We start from the raw sequence: 21,298 nt of genomic DNA, 5'->3' as shown, positions 1-21,298 counted from the left end.
GCAACTTTTTTCTCCTGGAGAGAAGCAATGAAACTGAAGGTCATCATGAACACAGAGTGATACAAGGTTTTCTATGGAAAATTGAAAAGGGAGACGTTAACTATTTATGCATTGTATGTTGTACTGGTTACTTTTTGTTTATCTTTCCAGATCTATTTTCTTTACCTTGGGAGACTAACTCACTCAGAATCCCTTGACCTACAGCTTCCATTTTTGAGTTCAACTTGTGGAAGACATTGACAAGAGAACAGAGCATCAATTTAATTATCTGACATACTGCCTTCTTCCCAAGCTGTCACATATCCTAACTAGAATCCTTCTTTCACAACAGTGGCTGTAGCTCTCTCTTCTCTATCTCAGAGTCCCAAGGGGTAGGATGGTTCCAAGCTAGTTCCTGGGTGCTGTATCACCTTGGCTAGTTCTCTAAATTATGACTGTATTTCTGTGAATAGTCTGTTCATTCTTCTTTAACTCAATTGTTTCCTAATGGGGACCCAATTCATATTCATATAATACATATGCAGTTTCCAGGAAAATTTGCTAATTTGTATGAAATTATTGTGGTATATTAGGGTTGAAATATGAGTTCGGCTGTGTTGAAATAAATCATAGAGAAGGTGACACTTGAGTACAGCCTTAAAAATAGTTATAGCTCCCATAGGAAAAGTAAAATAATTAAGGAAAACAAAAGTCAATAAAATAAAGTCCTTTTCAAAAAGCCAAGCATATGATTTAGACTTGTCACTAGAAAACTCAATTCTCATCATTGCTTTGTCAGTATTTAAGATATTCAAATCTGTAAATCTGTTTCGTCATATATAAAATGAAAAGGTCTTCTGTATATATTGTTGAGAATCCAGCAAAAAGTAAACATGTGGATAGGCATTTAATAATTGTAAAGTACTGTGTAATGGTAACTATCATCATTAATTTCATATCTTGTATACATCTAGAATAGCTGAATTTTTCGAAAAAAATAAAGAAGGGTAACGTTGGCCACTTTGATACCTGCTTTACTCAGCTAATCTTTAATATTTTACAACCTGTCAAGGTGATTGATACCAGTTGTGGGGATAGACACCATTAGATGGCATTGATTGGTACAGAGCCAGAAGAACTTGTACCTTCATTTGAAATTCATCTCATTTTTCTTTTCTTTATCTCTCCTTGTTTTAGGACATTTTATTCATGTTCTTCCTCTCATTGTCCCAGTATTAATGTAAAATTATCAACAGAATAATTGCCTAATTAAAACCAGCAATTTTAGTTTTGCCTTTAATAAATTTTTTAGTTTCATTCCTTCAGGAAATTTCTGAGGATAATCAAATAATAATTCAAAAAAGCAAAAATGCTGTGAAAAAAAATAAATCACAAAAGGTAATATTTACCTTTTTATATACAAACAAATACAAGCACACTGAGGTATGTCTGTTGAATGTGTACACTATGCGTTACTGGAGATGTTTTTCGCAAGTATTTTTTGTCAATAATAGGAAGGAACTGAAGTGTTCTTTCCTGAGCATTAAGTGATCAGATTTTGCTACTTCAATTGTTTTTTCCACACCTGCAGAGGAATTGACACTATGATCTGATTGATTGCTTTTTATTTCTATTGCCAAATACCACACAGCATTCACGTGCTATTTCCATGACCTCTACTCCCCAATTTCTGTCCCCCTTTATCCACTTTATTCCAAATGCTTAGATAGTAGTTATAATGGCTGGGTTAAAGTTTGTGTAAAGAGAAAGAGAAGAGGACCAGAACAGTGAATGCTGACTTTACTACATGTGTTTTAGGTTGCTCTGACCCATAAGGACTTCAAAAATTTCCTCCCAGTTTTTATTTTCAATTTAGTCTTTCGCAGGTTGTTAAGTAGTACAGAAAACAACTTCCTACATAAGCTATGCAGAAATGAAATGGATTTTAATTGAATTTCTACTTCAAAGGTTAATGATTTCTGGTTTTTGAGCACACACAAAGCCGGCAGGGAGTTGTTAAAAATGCAGTTCTGATCCAATCACCAAACCATCTGATTTAGTGGGGTGTGGGTGAGTGCCTTTTATTACTCTGCTGGTTGGATAAAAAGTCAGATATAATTCCCTATCTACTATAATACAATGTTCCCATTAAAGTTCTACAATTTTAACAGCAAAATTGCATTTACTTAATGTTCAATGTATGTTTTGGAACAGACAAGGGGGTTTTTGGTTAGAAAGTATATATTCTCCTAGTCAAGGCTTGGTCTATATGTCATCTAAAGAGTGAATCAACATCTAGAAATGTGCTTTCCAGAGAGTACCTGCTGGCCATTGATGACTATTGAGTACTTGAAATGTGACTTGTGTGCCTGAGAAATGAAATTCTGAAAATTCATTGAATTTTAATTGATTTAGACATAACTATCTATATGTGGATACTGAATTGTCCAGGCTAGGATAGAAAATGTCCATCTCAATGTAATGTTTTCTTGGCCAAAGTTGCTGGTAATGTATCCCTCAGTCTCACTCTATGAACATCAACAATTTGAAGGAATCTGTTGCTCTTTAATGAAACAAACAACTGCCAAAGATCAGTGGCAGAGATGGCCACTTAAAGTGGCCTGGTGTTCCCATGCCTTTGTTCTCAGAGATGTTCCAGTTAAAACTAAGGCCAAGTAAGCTGCACCATTCCTCAAAACCCTTTACTACCCGTCATTAGTTAAGTGTGTGTGGATAAATCGCCTTGGATTTCTGATATCAGTTTTTCCATTTGTCAATGGAGAAATCTGCCAATCACATTAAATGTGCTAAAAAGAAGCAAAAGTCTGAATTTACTGATCTCCTCTTTATTTGACCTGAATCAGAATTATGACAATGTAAGTTGCATCTTAGCCAATAAACCCAGCTAGTGCCTCACATCCAGTGGAAAAATTCCTGGGCATTCACATTTAACTTCTCTGACAAGACTCCTAGAAAAGGGTTTTCTGCTTAATTCTCTTTTAGATGATCATTCCTTTTCTGTCTTGCTCTCCTGCTGTTGTCACTAGCACAACAGATAAGGGTTGCTCTGGACTCTCTAATCCATGCTTAGCTTCTGCACTTAGACTCTGGCACAGCTTGGCATATTTGTTTACTCGAGATAAGCCTTGGGATTGAGAAGGGCTAAACAAACAAATGCAGACAAAAAAATGGTATGGGAAAATTGTGATATGTATTCCTTAAAAATGCTTTAGTTTTCAAACTCTTGCATTTGGTGAACATGTCCAGAAATTCCCTCAACTAAGACATCACATAGAATTGAACCACTGACATGTGAAGGAACAGACGTAAGAATGCCATTCATGAAACTTTTTCTTCATTTAGTATTTTTCATTGTTATTACAATTGATGATTAGACCCACAATAGAGTGCAAAAAAGTTTAATACCCATGTCAGAAACATGCTATGCTCCCTTTACACACAACAGACTGGTGTTTTGCAACATAATTCTAAGCCCTCATTTGTGAAAGGAAATTTAAAGTAAAGCATACTTCAAGAATTAATATGATCACATGCATTTGGCATTTTATGACATCTGAATATGCAAGAATATATTGCTAAATATCACAAATATACTGTGAGTTTTTTCTCTCCCTATAATTATTCATAAGAAATGAGGGCATTGTCTTATTTCCCAGTCTTTGCAAATAGTATAAGTTGCTATTTTTTTTTTAAGAAGGAAGCATTAGTTTGAAATACTCAGAATCAATTTTAGCTTTAGATGTTTTATAGAGGATAATTTATAGAATTACTGAAAGAGGAGGCAAGGACATTTAATATAGATTTTGTCTTTGTGCCTGAGGACTTCACCTCACAATTGTAGATGCCACTGTAAACATGACTCTCAAAGACCTCCTTAAAAAGTAACACAGGAACTGTTTTTAAAAAGTGAAAATTGCTATTTACACCTGCAGGATGAATCAGCAACAAGAAAACATGTTCCAATGTCATAAAAATTCATAGCCATTGCTTGGGACAAATTTTTCATTGATAGCATTATATACACTTTCAAAAAGTGCTACTAACCAAAATTGTTTCATTAAATGCAGGCACAGAAAATAGCAATAGAAATATTCCTAAATTAATATATTTTATGTTATTTCAAATATGCACAAATAACCAAATTAAAAAACTAAATAGTATAACCCTTTACTATACAACAGTGTGTTATATAACTCAATAGTTACCTGTAGTTGACTATCAGTAACTGAAAACTTCGAAGACAAAACCACAGGTAATCGAGGAAATTCTGCATATAGAGTTAAGTTCTATCTAGGTTTTCAGGTGTTCATTGGGTGTCTTAGAACTTATCCCTCACAGATAAGAGGTGGGGCTACTGTACTCAGATATTTGGAAAACACAAATTTTGATTTTGTTGTGAAGGTATTTTTTATAAGAGGTTAATATTAAAATGAGTAGACATTGATTAAAGCAGATTTCTTCCTGTAATGTAGGTAGATGTCATTAAATCAGTTGAGACCTTAAGAGAAACTCTGAGGTGCCCTAAGGAAAATAATTCTACCTCCAAACTACCTTTGAATTCAAGCTGCAACACAAACGATTTTCTGGGTCCTCAGCTTGTCAACATGCTAGCAGTCACATCCACTTGAGCCACTTCTAAAAACAAAAATCTATCTTTTCTTTTCATCTATCCATCCATCCACCCTATTGTTTGTCTTTCTCTGGATTATCCTGATTAGCACACTTTCCATTCTTAACCTTTTTTTTTCTTTTTCTGAATGGCATGTGTCTTCGGCCAATAAACTCTAAAATATGTTTTGTTCATATTTATTATCTGTTTTTTCTGGAAGACAATATACCCTAAAAAGGCAGGGACTTTAGTCTCCTACTCTAATGCTGGGTACAAAGTAACTCTCAGTAAACATTTGTTAAATCAATGAATTAAATATCTTATCAGCCTTATTTATACATTAAATATTTAAAGCAAACCAAAAATTTATTTTAAATCTACAGCACTATAAAAAGCAAAATCTATACCAGTGAACACATATTTAACATAGATTAGGCATACTTATTAGACTTTATTTGGTTTTATTAGTTAAAATAAAATTAATTTTAAGTTTCCTTACTGTTATCCATAGAGAGTAATAAAAAAAACCAGATATTAAGAATATGTTAAACAGCTAATATATAAATAAATATTTATATCCTCTATTATTTAAACTTATTTAAAGCAGCCCTTCCATATTTTCCTTACAGATCATGGACTCACTTTTTCATCCATGTTATAACAATGGATGAAGGCTTAGAAATTTGGTATACATTATTAGTTGTTTGTGTGAATTATACATTGTAAATTTCATTACTACTCCAAAGAAATTGAACCAAAATCTACCTTTTATCCAATTAGGTGCTCAAATTAATAAATGAATTCCAACTTGACTTTAAGTAAATATAGTTTCTTTCTTAATAATCTTTATTTTGGAAACAGAAAGACTTAACCTTACTATGGAAATGATTTCTACAATTTTTACTTTGAGGCCCAATACATTAAAATAAAATTATCAAACTTTCCAAAATCATATAGAATCTTAAGTCATATGAAATTAAAATTAATGAAAATAACTCTATACTACCAGAAGTGAGAAAAATATTCAAACTATACACAAGACAGCTATAAGAATTTTTAAAAAGTGTGTAGAAAGAAGATGACAAGTCATAAAAGCATTTTAAAAACAAAATTAGAACTGTTTATTTTATTAAAAAGTTGACATAGGTTATCTTTAGTGTTTATGACTTGCAAACGAAAGTATTTAATATTTAACATGTTTAAATACAAGCAGCAGCAGTTTGGTAATCAAAAGGAGTAATTTGAATCATCTCAGAAAAATAAATTCATTATAATTAGGATATTCCAGAATATGATTAAAACATGTAAAAGAAAATGTATTCACCTTTCTTGTCATCAAAGTACAGAGTCTGTTGAGCTGGATTTGACCACTGGAGGGAGGTGTTATCATTTTGATCAACCCTGCAGGTCAAAATTGCAGTTCCTCCTTCAACAACCGTTACATTCTGTGTTAGTGGAAACTGCCCTTGGCTGCCTAAAAGGAGATTAAAGAGAATGTTGATTAAACAAAAGTTATCAAATGATTTACTCCCCAAGATCTGCATTGGACTTCACTTCTCACTTTAAGTTTAAACCAACTCAATAACAACAAAACAATACATTTTGAAAGACAGAAAATTAATTGAAAATCCTTAATCAGAGAATACCACATTTGACCTACCAGTGTGACTCCTTTATACTCCCTTACATGTTCCAAAAACTTCTTTTCCTCCTAAGCACACATAAAGATTTATATTCAAACAGTAACATGATAATCATTAATTTCTCTTGGCCTTGTATTAATTTTGTGGTGCTAGATTGGGTCATTGCTAAAGATAAGGCAGTGAATAATTTCGGATGAACTGAACTGTCTAAAGGATCATATGAAACACATAAAATACTTTCCTGATAGCTTTTATAATTCTGAATAAAGTCTATGAAATATGAATACTAGAACTTTAGATTCAATTTCTGATAAAGGAAATTAAAAAAGAATCCTATTTCACCAGGGTCTCTTATAGATGTAGCTGTTTTTAGAAATACAAAATGTGTTGTAGAAAACAATGTGAATATTTATCCTGGAAATATCCATCAAACTATTATAAAAGCCAGGAATGGTGGCATGTACTTATAGTCCAAAATACTCAGGAGATTGAGGAGGAGGATCCCTTGAGTCTAAGAGTTCAAGGCCAGTATGGACAAGAGACTTTGTCAAAAGAATGAATAAATGAAAATTTAAAAACAATAGCGATTACTGCAACTCGGAAGATACAGGTAATATTCTTCATTGTTTCATTTTGTAATTACCTGCTTTTCTCCATTGAATATCTATTTCTTTTAAAATCTTTTATATACTTTTGTATTCTTAAATTACCTGTGGCAATTTTGGTATTATTACCATGTTCTCAAGTTTTCCATCTTCCTAAGTATTATACTATTTTATTAAAATAATTCATGTAACACACTTAGTATGTGTACTTCAAATAATTAAAACCAAATTCATGCATGCAGAAAAAATTATAAATTTCACTTCAGCAAGATGATCTGGAGATGAACTCTGGAAAGTCTGATAACGATGATCAACATGGATAAAAATGACTTTCTAGAACCAGGTTAAAACGCTATTATGTGAGCAAGTTCGTTCATTAAGTCAAATACAATTTACATATACAAGAACATTAGGAGGACTTAATCACACCCATGAAATATATTTGCCTTCTCTTCTTTAGTTTTGTAATGATTCTATCGTTACTGCAAGCACCACTTGAGGTTATGCTGGAGCTATTGGCATAAAAAATCTTATTACCAAAAAGCCTGTTGATTGGCACCATAAGAGACAGAAGAGCCTAAAGGGAAAAATTTCTTTCCAGACCTTCCTGACACAAGCACAGAGGTTCATGACCATGTTATATAATTAGGTCTATCAAGAATAAAAATCTGATATCAGGAGCTTTGTCTTCTCAATGCCAACCTTTTAGAGTCACTATGGCAACTCCCCAGGATGTCTCCCTGTAATCTTTAGGGTGGAGTTTTAAAATTGAGGTTAGAATTTGTCTGGAATAAATTCTTTGATAGTTGACTTGAAAGTCAACAGGAGCCAAAGTGGGATGTGCTTTGCCGACAGCTCAGAGGTGACCTGGAGCAGGGAAACATGGAGAACTATCAATCTTGTGAAGTGAGGTGAGGCAAAAAACTGCATTGGAGAAAACATGAGCTAAGACAGAAAGAAGGAATAATTACCAGAAATTAGCAGCTCATAAATATGAAGCTCAGGAGGTTTTAAGACACTTTTGTCGGGTTCCTTGGTATGAATGTAATGCATACATTGGACAATCTGGGGGTGATTCTTTAAGTAATAAAAAGCACACAACTGCTAATAAATATATATAGCTCAACCCAGATGACATTTTGACTACCAACTGGTACATAAATAATGCTGTCTGCCTCTTTAAAGAAGTGGAAAAAGAGCAGTGATGCTTGCAACAATTTCATCCACTACATTTGCAAAATAATTTTCAAAACACCCCCATACGAAAATATTATCCTTCTCATTTCACAGATGGGTAAACTGACACTGGGAGGTTAAGTGATTTTTTTTTTTTTTTCCCATGGTGAAACAAAGTCAATGAACCATTTGGAATTTGTTCTGAAAGTTCAAGATTTTTATTCTTATCTTTCCATAAAGCTGCTGGATCGTAATAGCTTTTTTTGTTTAAATGTGAATTAGACAACAATGAAAAAAAAAATGATCATTTTAACAATGAAACTTAAATTTGTAACTTCAAGTAAGAGAGGATTTCAATATTAACTGCCCTTAAATCTTCCATGCTATAGAGAACTTAATTTTGATAACCATTTCAGTCCTTCCTTACTGGTCTACAGAGGAAAGACAGTAGTATTTGTTAGGGTCTTCTACATACCTGGTACTTTACATACATCAGCATACCTGAGCCTTGTGCTTCCAGGTAGGAGATTAGGATAGTGTCCTCCATCTTCTCCCTGAGTGGATTCTGACTTTAAAGTAGTATGATTTCAGTTCCCTGGGACTTGCAGTCTAAAATCCCTGCAGTCAAATAATTTAGTTTTTCCCAATAGAGAGCAAATTCATGTGGAGAATCTACTAATCCTAAATACCCTTAGGATATGTGGTTTCCAAAATCAATTCAAAAGCCTGTGTTATAGGCAGTCAAACTTCTTCTCTGGGGTCTGAATTGCCTTTCACTTGTGGTTATAACCTGCAGAGACATGGAGTTAGCTACTACTTTTCTCTTTTAATTCCTGATGGCTCAAGTTTGCAATTCAATCTCAGTCTTTCCAAAGAAATTGCTAATTTTTCCAGCTAGAAAAATCAGCATTTTTATCAAATTAAGAATTCATCCTCAATGCATTTATTATACAGATACTTTGTGGGACCATAGGACTTTTCTTGTATAGATCAGTGTTAGAAGGATAGAAAGAGGAAGAGAAACTTAATAAGAAATCTGCAAAACGATCAGAAATTTTAGGAGAGGTGGTGATGTCAAAGAAGGAGACAATCTGGTTTGGTACAATACTGATCTTGTTTTTCATCTATAAGGATTGCTAAAATATATCACTTGTTTCATGACTTCCTTTTAAAATAACCTTGAATTTAGCTGAGCTCATCCTGATCCTAGATTTTAGAGAAGTCATTCTTATCAAATTAGCACAAGATGGGTTTTATGAAACTTCCAGTTTGGAATTTTTGAACCTGGTTATTTTTTCCAGAATTCCATTTTTTCGTCATTTTTTCTTCTGTTTACTTCCTCTTACTATCTGTATAAAGATCTATCTCCCACACTTCAGTCTAAGTTAATTAAGATTATAGTCACAAGTCTTCTTATCTTTGAATCAACTACATTACCTAACATACTGTATTGTATATTAAAGGTGTTCATTGCTTAAAGTGAATGCATTTTCTTAGAACCGTTACTGGTATTTGTAGGTGAATTTGTGTTAGCATATTGACAAAACTATCTCAAGCCAGCTGCATTTGTTCATGGTCAAATTGAAGGCTAGAAGTAGACTAATACTAAGTAGACTAATACTTCACTGAGAAAAATATACAGAAAAAGGTCAACTATAAAAATCTTAACAATGTATTAATACAGTGTCTTAAGACATTTTAAGTTCTCTTTGAAATAAATAAGAAGTGTATGTAAGACTATATAACCGATGGTAATTAAGAATAGACATATCTAATGTTATTTCAGCCCTAAAATGGAACAGGAAATGATAGAAGTATGCGAAGTATGTACACAAGAAAGAAAAAATATACATTAATATTTCTTGAATATTAAGTAAAATCCCTCCCCAAGTCTTCCTAAGTAGATGAACTTCTACAATTCTGAAAGTGTTTATTTTTCTTTTGTATCCAGTTTAATAGTCCCTTTCCTATCTTATCTCATTCCTCCACCATCATTAAGCCAGCTTTAAATATAAGTGAAATGCAGCTAACCCAAATGGAGTATTCACAATGTCCCAAGTCACTAGGTACAATTCTAACTGTGTTTCCTGTATCAGTGATTTAATCTGCAGTGACAAGCTTGTCATCATCTCTGTCTTGAAGATTAGGGAACAACTGCAAAGAGACCTTGAATTACGTGCCTACAGACTCATAGCTAGAAATTATGTGAACTATATTTTGAACTCCTGCACTTTGTTTTCATACCTTACCTGCTTAATCACAGAGTGGCTAGGAAAATAAACTAAACTTAATTCTGATTGCTTAACTGTGTTAAAAGAAAAACATAGTTTGTAGAAACATTTTCAAGGATGCATTTAGACCTTCACACCTATTTTTAACAAATGAAAGGATGTTTAAAATTCTAGAAAAAGCATGATGTGCTAGAGCTGGCTCATACAGTTCTAACCCTCCCCACTCAGTGACATAGGTTTGGTAGCTTGAAATTGACCACAGAGGGAGTGTCTTCACCACGGAAACTGGCAAACACTACAGGTCAATGTATTTCTCCAAAGAGCAAGATTGAAAATATTTATAGCACACCACTGAAAATTGTCACTGGTGTCTCTTGTAGGGGCTGCTGTGCATGTTTTTGCTTTCCCCCTCATCTGACCCAACTTTCTTCTGATTAAATTTTTCAAATGGTCCTCTACTTTCATTCTGCTCTGTGGACAGTGATCTTGAACTGCTAGTTTTCTTAGGCTGCCAAGTTTATTTCTCTCTAACTATCAGCAGTGGTGTAAAAACTTTCTGTAGCTGTACAGTTATCATTTTCTAATTTATTGCTGTGAAAGTCACTTTAATGAAGAGCAATAATTCAATATCCTGAAAAGATCGCTCTCCTGGCCCAGTCTTGAAATAGACTGAGCAGCTGCCATTATCCCTTCACTGTTTCCATCTGTCATATAATTATGGAGAGAATAGTTAAAATCTTTCCTTGTCAACATTAGGAATTACCAAGATCAAAATCAAGTGAACTGAGTCTTGTCTCCTGTTGACCTTACTTAAGAACTGTCCTTTCCTCACAATTTCATGCATTTCCATGCTGTCTGACCACTAAGAATTTAACACACGGTTACAGAGGACATAGAAAAGCCAAATCCAAGTTTATGGCCACCCTAACCTTGATGTTAGACTGTGATGTGCCATTAGAATAAAGGAGCAATAAGCAAAGCCATGGAGAGAGATCTTTGAGACCTGCAGTATTTTGGAAAGACAGCAGGCAGCTAAAGATGCATGTTTTAACACCAATTCCAAAGTATGGCTCTGCTTCCACAAACAATACCATTCAAGCTTTGCTGTCTCTTGAATGGATGATGAGTAATGGCAATGATTTTTTCCATCTTTCTTCCTGAGCTTAAGATTTAACTGGGGCCACAACAGTAGTCCAGTGCTCACTGCACATGAGTGCCTCCTCACTAAGAGCAATAATCACCTGAGATATATCTAGACAGACGGGCAGAGGCTGAGGCTTTGCACAGCTGAGAAAGAGTAAGTTACAGTCAGTAATTTTTCAGGGTAAATGATCACATTTTATGGGCTATTTAACGGGAACTTAGGACCTCTCATTATATTTTTCTTCCTGAAAATGAGCAAAACTTTCTCAACAGAAGAGCCAGATTTAAAAACAGTGAAGGGGAACAAACAAAAACAAGATGTGAAAAGAATTAAAGATATTGTTTTTCCAATAAGAGTGTGTAAAAATCTTATGAAATAAACAATGTCACATATTTTGACCCTCCATTTTGGAGTATATCTATATTTAGTGAAAACTGTCAACTTAATATACAAAATTATCTCATTCAACAGACATTATCCCCACTTGAATCAAATGGCATACCTACTGTTTGTTTTTAAATACTTTAATATGGTCTCTCAAGAACCTCACTTAAATGCAAAATACTCTTCTCATCATAATTCTATTGCATGTGAAAAACACAGAGGTCAAATGGATCAGTCAATACAAAATATGTTCTTAAATCATTCTTAAGTACCAAACTCAACAAGAAATGACATTTTAAAAGGAAGTACAAAGGTAGCCTACTATACTTAAAAACCTCCTCAACTATCCTAAGGGTTTTGTTCCTCTCTCTCTTTCTCTCTCCCTCTCTCATTCATTCTATCAACTGGTTTGGGGGTATTTATACAAAGAATGTGCATCTTAGGAAGTTCAAGATCATTCTTGTTGCCTAAATTAGAGTCTAAAAATATATCTAAATGCACACACAGCATGCTATTACTTCCACTAAATTACTGAAAGCATTCTAAACAAATACCCTTTAATGTGAAAGTTGTGGCTCAGTAGATGTGTGGACTGAAACACATATTGCATACTGAAACCTATTGGATTGAAAGCACTAATGTCATTAATGCAGGCTTACAATTCTCAAGAGAAGAGCAATGAATGCTCTATGATGTAAGAAAGGAAATCAGAGGAAAAAGACTGGTAACTAAGTGCAAAATATTTCCACTTTTGGAATGTCCCTCTATTCTTTTATATACTTAGAATTCTCTAGTCATTTTTTCCTATCATTGCATTCCAGTTTTTAAGTTTGCCTATAAAAATTTCCTAGGCTTATAACATATAATTTAATTTTTCTTTGATTCTACTTCCTCCCTTCTGGATTCAGCCTGTGCTTTAGAATACAACACCTGGTATCCACCTTCTGTGCCACCCCTTTGCCCAGCCACTGTGGAGCATAGCCATCAGATTGGTGCTGCTTGCCAGTTTCCATAGAGACAGGAAGCACTTTGGAGACCTATGTGCCATTGCAACTGCCAGACCGAAGCAAGGAGAGACAAAGCTGGCGGACAGTGGGTCTTGCAAGGCCAGGGAAGGTTGGAAGGGCTTTCTCCTTCTGATATCAGAGCATGACAGTGCCAAATTGGCAACTTCTGTAGTTACAATCCTGTAGACCAGATCCTGGTGTTCACTATGGCCATTGTGAGTAATCCATTCTGCTACCAACTCGGGAGCAGAAGTCCTTGTGTATCCAAAGCTTGGCCCTAGTCCTTCCTTGGCTTCTGATCCATGACAAAAGGCTCTTTCAGATTTACAGTGGCTCCCACTGCTCCTGACCCAGAGAATCATAATTCTCTGCTAGAAATTCCTTCTCTCTTTCTCTTTTCCAGAATATGATTATAGTTTTCCAGGACTACTAGGTATACCCAAGGACCTATGGGATAACCATTTGCATTGTTTCCTGTTGATCTACACAGGTTGACTGAGCATGTTACCCAGTTAACTATATAACATTATATCAAAACTAGCTGCCATTTACAGTGTCTGATAGATTTTATAATGAGAGCTAATTCCTGAGTATCAGGATCTGTGCTGGCCCTAGAGAAATTTGTAATGTAGGTGAAATATAACATTAGTGATTTCCCTTCCATTTAAAAAATATTTTGTGTAATTGTATACCTCAGCCTTCTCTATTATAATATTCCCAGCACAGTTATTATTTCTACATAAAATAGATTTTTCTAATTTCTATCATTAATTTTTCATTACTTAGTCATATCACTAAACTTGAGTTTTTCTTAATTTACAAAATTCTAATTTTCAGAGAATACTTACAAAACCCTAGGAAATTTTGTTTTATAATTGCTTTATATTTTTTCCTAATAGTTGCATTGTTTAGGATGTATGAAAACATTACCTGATTGTAAGAATTCCTACATTTTAAAAAATTTGTATATAAACAAAGTCAATTCTTTTTATTTTTGGCTTATTCTTCTTCTAATAACCCTGCCAATATGATAAAGAAGCACAAACTTGTTTATATACTAAGAATTTAGTGATCTAAAATAAATACAAATAATGCAGTTTAATATCCACAATGGACTTTTGATATAAAAAATATTAAAATAGTTAGACATGGTGACACACTTCTGTAATCCAAGCTACTTGAGAAGTTAAGCGAGGAAGGGTGCAAGTTTGAGGCCAGTCTGGGCAACTTAGTCAGATTCTGTCTCAAAATAAATTTCATGAAAAGTGCAGGGTGTAACTCAGTGGTAAAACACTTGACTATCATGCATGAGGCCCTGGGTTTATATACCAGAACACAAGTGCTCACACACACACACACATGCACACACACGCACTCATGAACACACATACACGCACACACTGAAACATATTTTGTTTTTGTTAATTTATCTATATTTTACTTCATTCCCTAAAACATTTTTAAGTGTTTGTCAAATACTCAAAAAACAGTTTGTCGAATGAACATATCTACTTTCTCATAGTAAAAATGAGGTTGATGAATTGTTCATATTTATATTCACCAAGCAACATTGCTTCTCATACAAATATATCTTCAAGTATTATAATGTACAAGAATCCAAAACAAAGGAAGGAATTTAAAAATAAAATGACAACTATATGTCTCTCGAGACAATATAAAAGAATAAAGGAATTTTAAAATTCTGTTACTTCAAAAAAAACTCATGTGGTAATTATCATGTGTACATAAAGTCATTTTATCTTTCTAGAATAGTGTTTTCAGGGTGACTGAGCAAGACCTAGAACTGACTAGCTTTTCTAACTAACTGATGAACACTTGAGAGGCATCCTTCCAGAGAAAAGAAATTTATGACCACAATCACAGTCTGGTTCACAGTGAAGCTCAATCACATAACTAAATTCTAAATTGAGATGTCAACCTGGGGGAAATATTCTGGAAAGGAACACACAGATGGTAGGAGTCTTCTGAAGACAGGGTGAGGGATGTAGTCCTGAGTGTACGATAATCAATCTTCAGGAGACAAAAAAATTGACTGGGCAGGATGTAACTGTTTAAAATTGAAGTTCCTGAGAAAAATTCAATCAGAATTTAAAAATGGTTATCTTATCCAGGAAGTCCTAGAAGGTTCATATAGCTAACATATTCTACATACTAAATGACCTCAATGAAAATTAAAATCCCTCAAACACTTCTAAGAGAAAAATAAATTAAAAAGAATAAGAAATAAAATATCATTAAATTCCTAATTTTAAATATATGATTGTTTAGATAAAATATATAAAATACTGCTTGCAAAATAAAATCAAGATTAAGAGGAAAGATAAAAATAGAGAATACATTAGAATTTCAATCCGGGTTTTATACTGATTTTCTCTTTTTCTAAATTAAATTGAATTATAACAATTTAAATTCATCATTTCCTGATTTATTAGTGCTTTGAATTAGTATGTATATTTTGGAATCATTTTTTCTTTGAATTCTGTCACATACATAAATACTCTGAAAACATAAAATTATGTTGACTATTGCCTGAATGGCCTGTTCATTAATAGTCTTTGTTTTGTTGTTGTTGTTGTTGTTGTTTTTCGGTGGTGCTGGGGATGGAACCTGGGGTCTTTTCATGCTAGGCAAGCACTCTACCAACTGAGCTATATGCCCAGTCTATATTTTTTTTCCTTTATTATTCTCTGCAGAAAATCAAAATCATTGCATTGGTATGTATATTGAATACAGTCATGGAAAATAGCTACTTAGATGCTATTTAGGTTCAGCCTCTTTAAATTATGGAGTGTGACAAATTTTGAAATATTATAGATATAAATACTTTTAATAATGCATAATTTCAGTTCATATTATGCATTTGAACTGTAATGTATTATTTTCAGAAACTTATCTTTTATATTTTTAAATGGATTTTGTTGATAAATCATACTTTGATGCCTTTAATCAATTCAAGACACATATAATTGATGCTCAGAATGTACTTCCCACATTCTGAACTGGGAATATAACTGTGGACAAGATTGAAATGATTCTTGCCCACTCAAAACTGAAAATGAGTCAGTAAAAACAAGGAAAATAAATAAATAAGAAAAGACCTGGTTAAGCAGGTAGTAACATTTCAAGTGATGTCTAAATGACCAGAGAAAGCCAGCCATTTCAAAGTAGTCCAGGGACAAGAATGGTAGAAAACAGGCTAGTACCCCAAAAGGTAAATTAGCTGATGTGAAGTTCTCAGCCAGAGCAGGAAAGAAGATGGCTGTGGAAGGAAATGGCATGGTGGGAGGGTGAAGAGACTGAAGAATGAGAGATGAGATGGCTGAAAATGGCCCAAGATAATGTAGAAAAGAAGAGCAAAACCAAATCATAAGATCTAGGAAGGATGCATTTTTCTCCCTGCTATCATATTGATGTGATGGCAAGCTGTTGAAAGAAGTGATGTGGCTCAGTTTTACTAATCAATCCTTACCTGTAAATAAAAGCATTTTAATCTTGGACATAAATCATTGTAAAGTAGTGTTTACTATCAAGAATAACAAATTCTTCTCAATTCCAGAAATCAAATAGACCACAACACAATAATACTAGGTGATTTTAACACACCTCTCTCACCGCTGGATAGATCGTCCAAACAAAAATTGAATAAAGAAACCATAGATCTCAATAACACAATCAACAATTTAGACTTAACTGACTTATATAGAATATACCATCCAACAAAGAACGAATACACTTTCTTCTCAGCAGCACATGGATCCTTCTCTAAAATAGACCATGTTTTATACCACAAAGCTACTGTTAGCAAATACAAGAAGATAGAGATACTACCTTGTACTCTATCAGATCATAATGGACTGAAATTAGAAATAAATGACAGAATAAAAATCAGAAACTTCTCCAATACTTGGAGATTAAATAATGCACTATTATACGATGAATGGATAACAGAAGACATCAGGAGGGAAATTAAAAAATTCTTAGTAGTAAATGAGAACAAAGACACATCATATCAAAATCTCTGGGACACTATGAAAGCAGTACTGAGAGGAAGATTTATTTCATGGGGCGCATTCAACAAAAGAAGTAGAAATCAACAAATAAATGACCTAACACTACAGCTCAAAGCCCTAGAAAAAGAAGAGCAGACCAACACCAAAAGTAGTAGAAGACAGGAAATAGTTAAAATCAGAGCCGAAATCAACGAAATTGAAACAAAAGAAAAAAATCAGAAAAATTAACAAAATAAATAGTTGGTTCTTTGAAAAAATCAACAAAATTGATAAACCCTTAGCCACGCTAACAAAGAGAAAGAGGGAGAAAACTCCAATTACTAAAATTCGGAATGAACAAGGAAATATCACAACAGACACGAGTGAAATACAAAACATAATTAGAAGCTATTTTCAAAATCTATACTCCAACAAAACAGAAAACCTCGAAGACATCAACAAGTTTCTAGAGACATATGAATTACCTAAACTGAAAGAGAAAGACATACACAACTTAAATAAATCAATTTCAAGCAATGAAATAGACGAGGTCATCAAAAGCCTACCAACAAAGAAAAGTCCAGGGCCAGATGGGTTCTCAGCCGAGTTCTACAAAACCTTTAAAGAAGAGCTCATTCCAATACTTCTCAAAGTATTCCATAAAATAGAAGAGGAGGGAACCCTCCCAAACTCATTCTATAAAGCCAATATCACCCTGATACCTAAACCAGACAGAGATACATCAAGGAAAGAAAATGTCAGACCAATATCGTTAATGAACATCGACGCAAAAATTCTCAACAAAATTTTAGCAAATCGCATACAAAAATATATTAAAAAGATAGTGTACCACGATCAAGTGGGTTTTATCCCAGGGATGCAAGGTTGGTTCAACATCCGGAAATCAATAAATGTCATTCACCATATCAACAGACTAAAAGTTAAGAATCACATGATTATTTCAATAGATGCAGAAAAAGCATTAGATATAATACAGCATCCCTTCATGCTCAAAACACTAGAAAAAATTGGGGTAGTGGGAACATTCCTTAACATTGTGAAGGATATCTACACTAAGCCCATGGCCAATATCATTCTGAATGGTGAAAAACTGAAAGCATTCCCCCTAAAAACTGGAACAAGGCAGGGATGCCCTCTTTCACCACTTCTATTCAACATTGTTCTTGAGACTCTAGCCAGAGCAATTAGACAAACCAAAGAAATTAAAGGGATACGAATTGGAAAAGAGGAACTCAAACTATCCCTGTTCGCTGATGACATGATTATATATTTAGAGGAACCTGGAAATTCCACCAGAAAACTCTTAGAACTCATAAGTGAATTCAGTAAAGTAGCAGGTTACAAGATCAATGCTCATAAATCCAATGCATTTTTATACATAAGTGATGAATCTTCAGAAAGAGAAATTAGGAAAACTACCCCATTCACAACAGCATCAAAAAAAAAAAAAAAAAAAAAAAAAAACACTTGGGAATCAATCTCACAAAAGAAGTGAAAGACCTCTACAATGAGAACTACAGAACACTTAAGAAAGACATTAAAGAAAACCTTAGAAGATGGAAAGATCTCCCATGTTCTCGGATAGGAAGAATTAATATTGTCAAAATGGCCATACTACCAAAAGTGCTATATAGATTCAATGCAATTCCAATTAAAATCCGAATGATGTACCTTACAGAAATAGAGCAAGCAATTATGAAATTCATGTGGAAGAATAAGAAACCCAGAACAGCTAAAGCAATCCTCAGTAGAATGAGCGAAGTAGGGGGTATCGCAATACCAGATCTTCAACTCTATTACAAAGCAATAGTAACAAAAACGGCATGGTATTGGTACCAAAATAGACAGGTAGATCAATGGTACAGAATAGAGGACACGGACACAAACCCAAATAAATACAATTTTCTCATACTAGACAAAGGTGCCAAAAATATGCAATGGAGAAAAGATAGCCTCTTCAACAAATGGTGCTAGGAAAACTGGAAAACCATATGCAACAAAATGAAATTAAACCCCTATCTCTCACCCTGCACAAAACTCAACTCAAAATGGATCAAGGACCTCAGAATCAGACCCGAGACCCTGCATCTTATAGAAGAAAAAGTAGGTCCAAACCTTCAACTTGTTGGCTTAGGAGTAGACTTCCTTAACAGGACTCCCATAGCCCAAGAAATAAAAGCAAGAATCAACAACTGGGATAGATTCAACTAAAAAGCTTTCTCTCAGCAAAGGAAACTATTAGTAATGTGAAGAGAGAGCCTACAGAGTGGGAGAATATCTTTGCCACTCATACTTCAGATAGGGCGCTAATATCCCGAATCTATAAAGAACTCAAAAAAATTTACACCAAGAATACAAATAATCCAAATAATAATACAATAATCCAATAATACAAATAACAAATGGGCTAAGGAAATGAACAGACACTTCCCAGAAGAAGATGTACAAGCAATCAACAGATATATGAAAAAATGTTCAACATCTCTAGTAATAAGAGACATGCAAATCAAAACTACCCTAAGATTTCATCTCACCCCAATTAGAATGGCGATTATCAAGAACATAAGCAACAATAGGTGTTGAAGAGGATGTGGGGAAAAAGGTACACTCATACCTTTCTGGTGGGGTTACAAATTAGTGCAGCCACTCTGGAAAGCAGTATGGAGATTCCTCAGAAAGCTTGGAATGGAACCACCATTTGACCCAGCTATCCCACTCCTTGGCCTATACCCAAAGGACTTAAAATCAGCATACTACAGAGATACAGCCACATCAATGTTCATAGCTGCTCAATTCACTATAGCCAGATTGTGGAACCAACCCAGATGCCCTTCAGTTGATGAATGGATAAGGAAACTGTGGCATATATACACAATGGAATTTTACTCTGCCATGAGGAATGACAAAATTATGGCATTCGCAGGCAAATGGATGAAATTGGAGGATATCATGCTAAGTGAGATAAGCCAATCTCAAAAAACTAAAGGACCAATGATCTCGCTGATAAGTGGATGAGGACATATGTGGGGGGGTAGGAGGGGTTAGTGTTAGGTTTAGGGTTAGGGATAAGGAGGGTGGTAAGAATGGAGGAATAAAGAAATGTATAGAGGGAAAAGAGGGGTGGGAGGGGAGGGGGGAAGGGAAAAAAATAACAGAATGAATCAAACACATTGCCCTATGTAAATTTATGATTTTTAATTAAAATTTAAAAAAAAAAGAATATGATTGAAGATTGGGCACAGTGGTGCACACTTGTTATCCCAGTGACTTAGGAGGCTGATGTAGGAGGATCTTAAATTTGAAGTCAGACTTAGCAATTTAGCAAGGCCCTAAACAACATTGGGACACTCTGTCTCAAAATTAAAATTATAAAAAAAAAAAAAATTAAAAGGTCTGGGGATGTGGCTCAGTGGTAAAGCACCTTTCAATTCCCAGTACCAAAAAAAAAAAAAAAAAAAAAAAAAAAAAATTCTTAAATGAGAAAACAAAGAATTCACTGGGCTCATTTATTCTCTTTAGTTTTTAAAATTTTATGCTAGAAATAGTAACTTTCTGGTAAATGGAGCTTCATCATTTATTGACTTGCACTTACACTCAAATAGAATCATCAGTTGGATGTGTCCATAGTTGCCTGACTCTCAAATACCACTGGTTAGGTGAGTGTCTTGTTATTTATAATGGTGGATTTTAATCTTATTGTTTATTTTTAACACTGCAGTAGTTATTTTGGAGAAAGGAAAATATTTCTGGTAAACTACTATGGATGTAAACATTACATTTTAAAGAGATTTCTTTTTTCAAAGATGTATTTTCCTACATGGATATTAGTGGTGTGCTTTCAAATAAATAGTGCATTTTCCAAATTTTGAAATATGAGAGGACAAAAACATTGAGATATTCCCCCTATGCAAGAGTGCATTATGTAAACATAAATGCAACTCCTCCTTTGACTCATGTAGAAATAAATATTTTCTTTACCAATTACAGAATTGTTATCCTCAAGGCAGCCACTGGTGATATGAATACTAGATAACATTTAAAGTTGTTGATGGCACAGACAAAATGCACATTCATATTAATTCTCCAATAGGCATAAGATATTGCCTTAGACTTAGTGGGCACATAGTTTTGAACACATGAACATTGTGTTCAAATGATAGTACCTTAATTATTTAAGTGTAGATCAATATGTAGTAACATATGAATCAACTTGGAATATTCCCTAAGGAGCAAGTTCCCTTCTGAAAAGAAAAAAAATGTAATAACACAGTGTTTAATAGGATGTGTTTTCCACTGTTTGATCATTTCTGAATGCACAAAGATTTCATTAATGTTGATTTCACCCATCTTGTCCATGTTTACATGCTTTGATGTTCGAGCCCTTTGTAGTGCCACATTAGATCTAGGGGAACATTCCCCTACAAAAGCCAAGTGGAAACTGCTGTGGGAAAATATTAAAATGAAACTT

At 34.0% G+C, this 21,298-nt stretch overlaps 1 protein-coding gene across 5 annotated transcripts in view; it reads right to left on the bottom strand.

Annotated features, from left to right (window-relative positions):
• The window catches only part of CADM2 (cell adhesion molecule 2), a 1,028,501-nt gene that overhangs the window by 229,475 nt on the left and 777,728 nt on the right, over positions 1–21,298 (bottom strand). For all 5 annotated transcript variants that reach the window (XM_079155914.1, XM_079155912.1, XM_079155913.1 and 2 more), the window contains one exon: positions 5,934–6,083. In XM_079155914.1, the coding sequence (XP_079012040.1) occupies positions 5,934–6,083 (150 nt within the window). The remainder of the gene's footprint in view (positions 1–5,933; positions 6,084–21,298) is intronic.

Source organism: Sciurus vulgaris (assembly GCF_902686455.1).
Source record: "Sciurus vulgaris genome assembly, chromosome: 10".
Classification (NCBI taxonomy): domain Eukaryota; kingdom Metazoa; phylum Chordata; class Mammalia; order Rodentia; family Sciuridae; genus Sciurus; species Sciurus vulgaris.
Note: the sequence above shows the minus strand (reverse complement) of the source record. Positions and strands in the feature narration are given on the sequence as shown.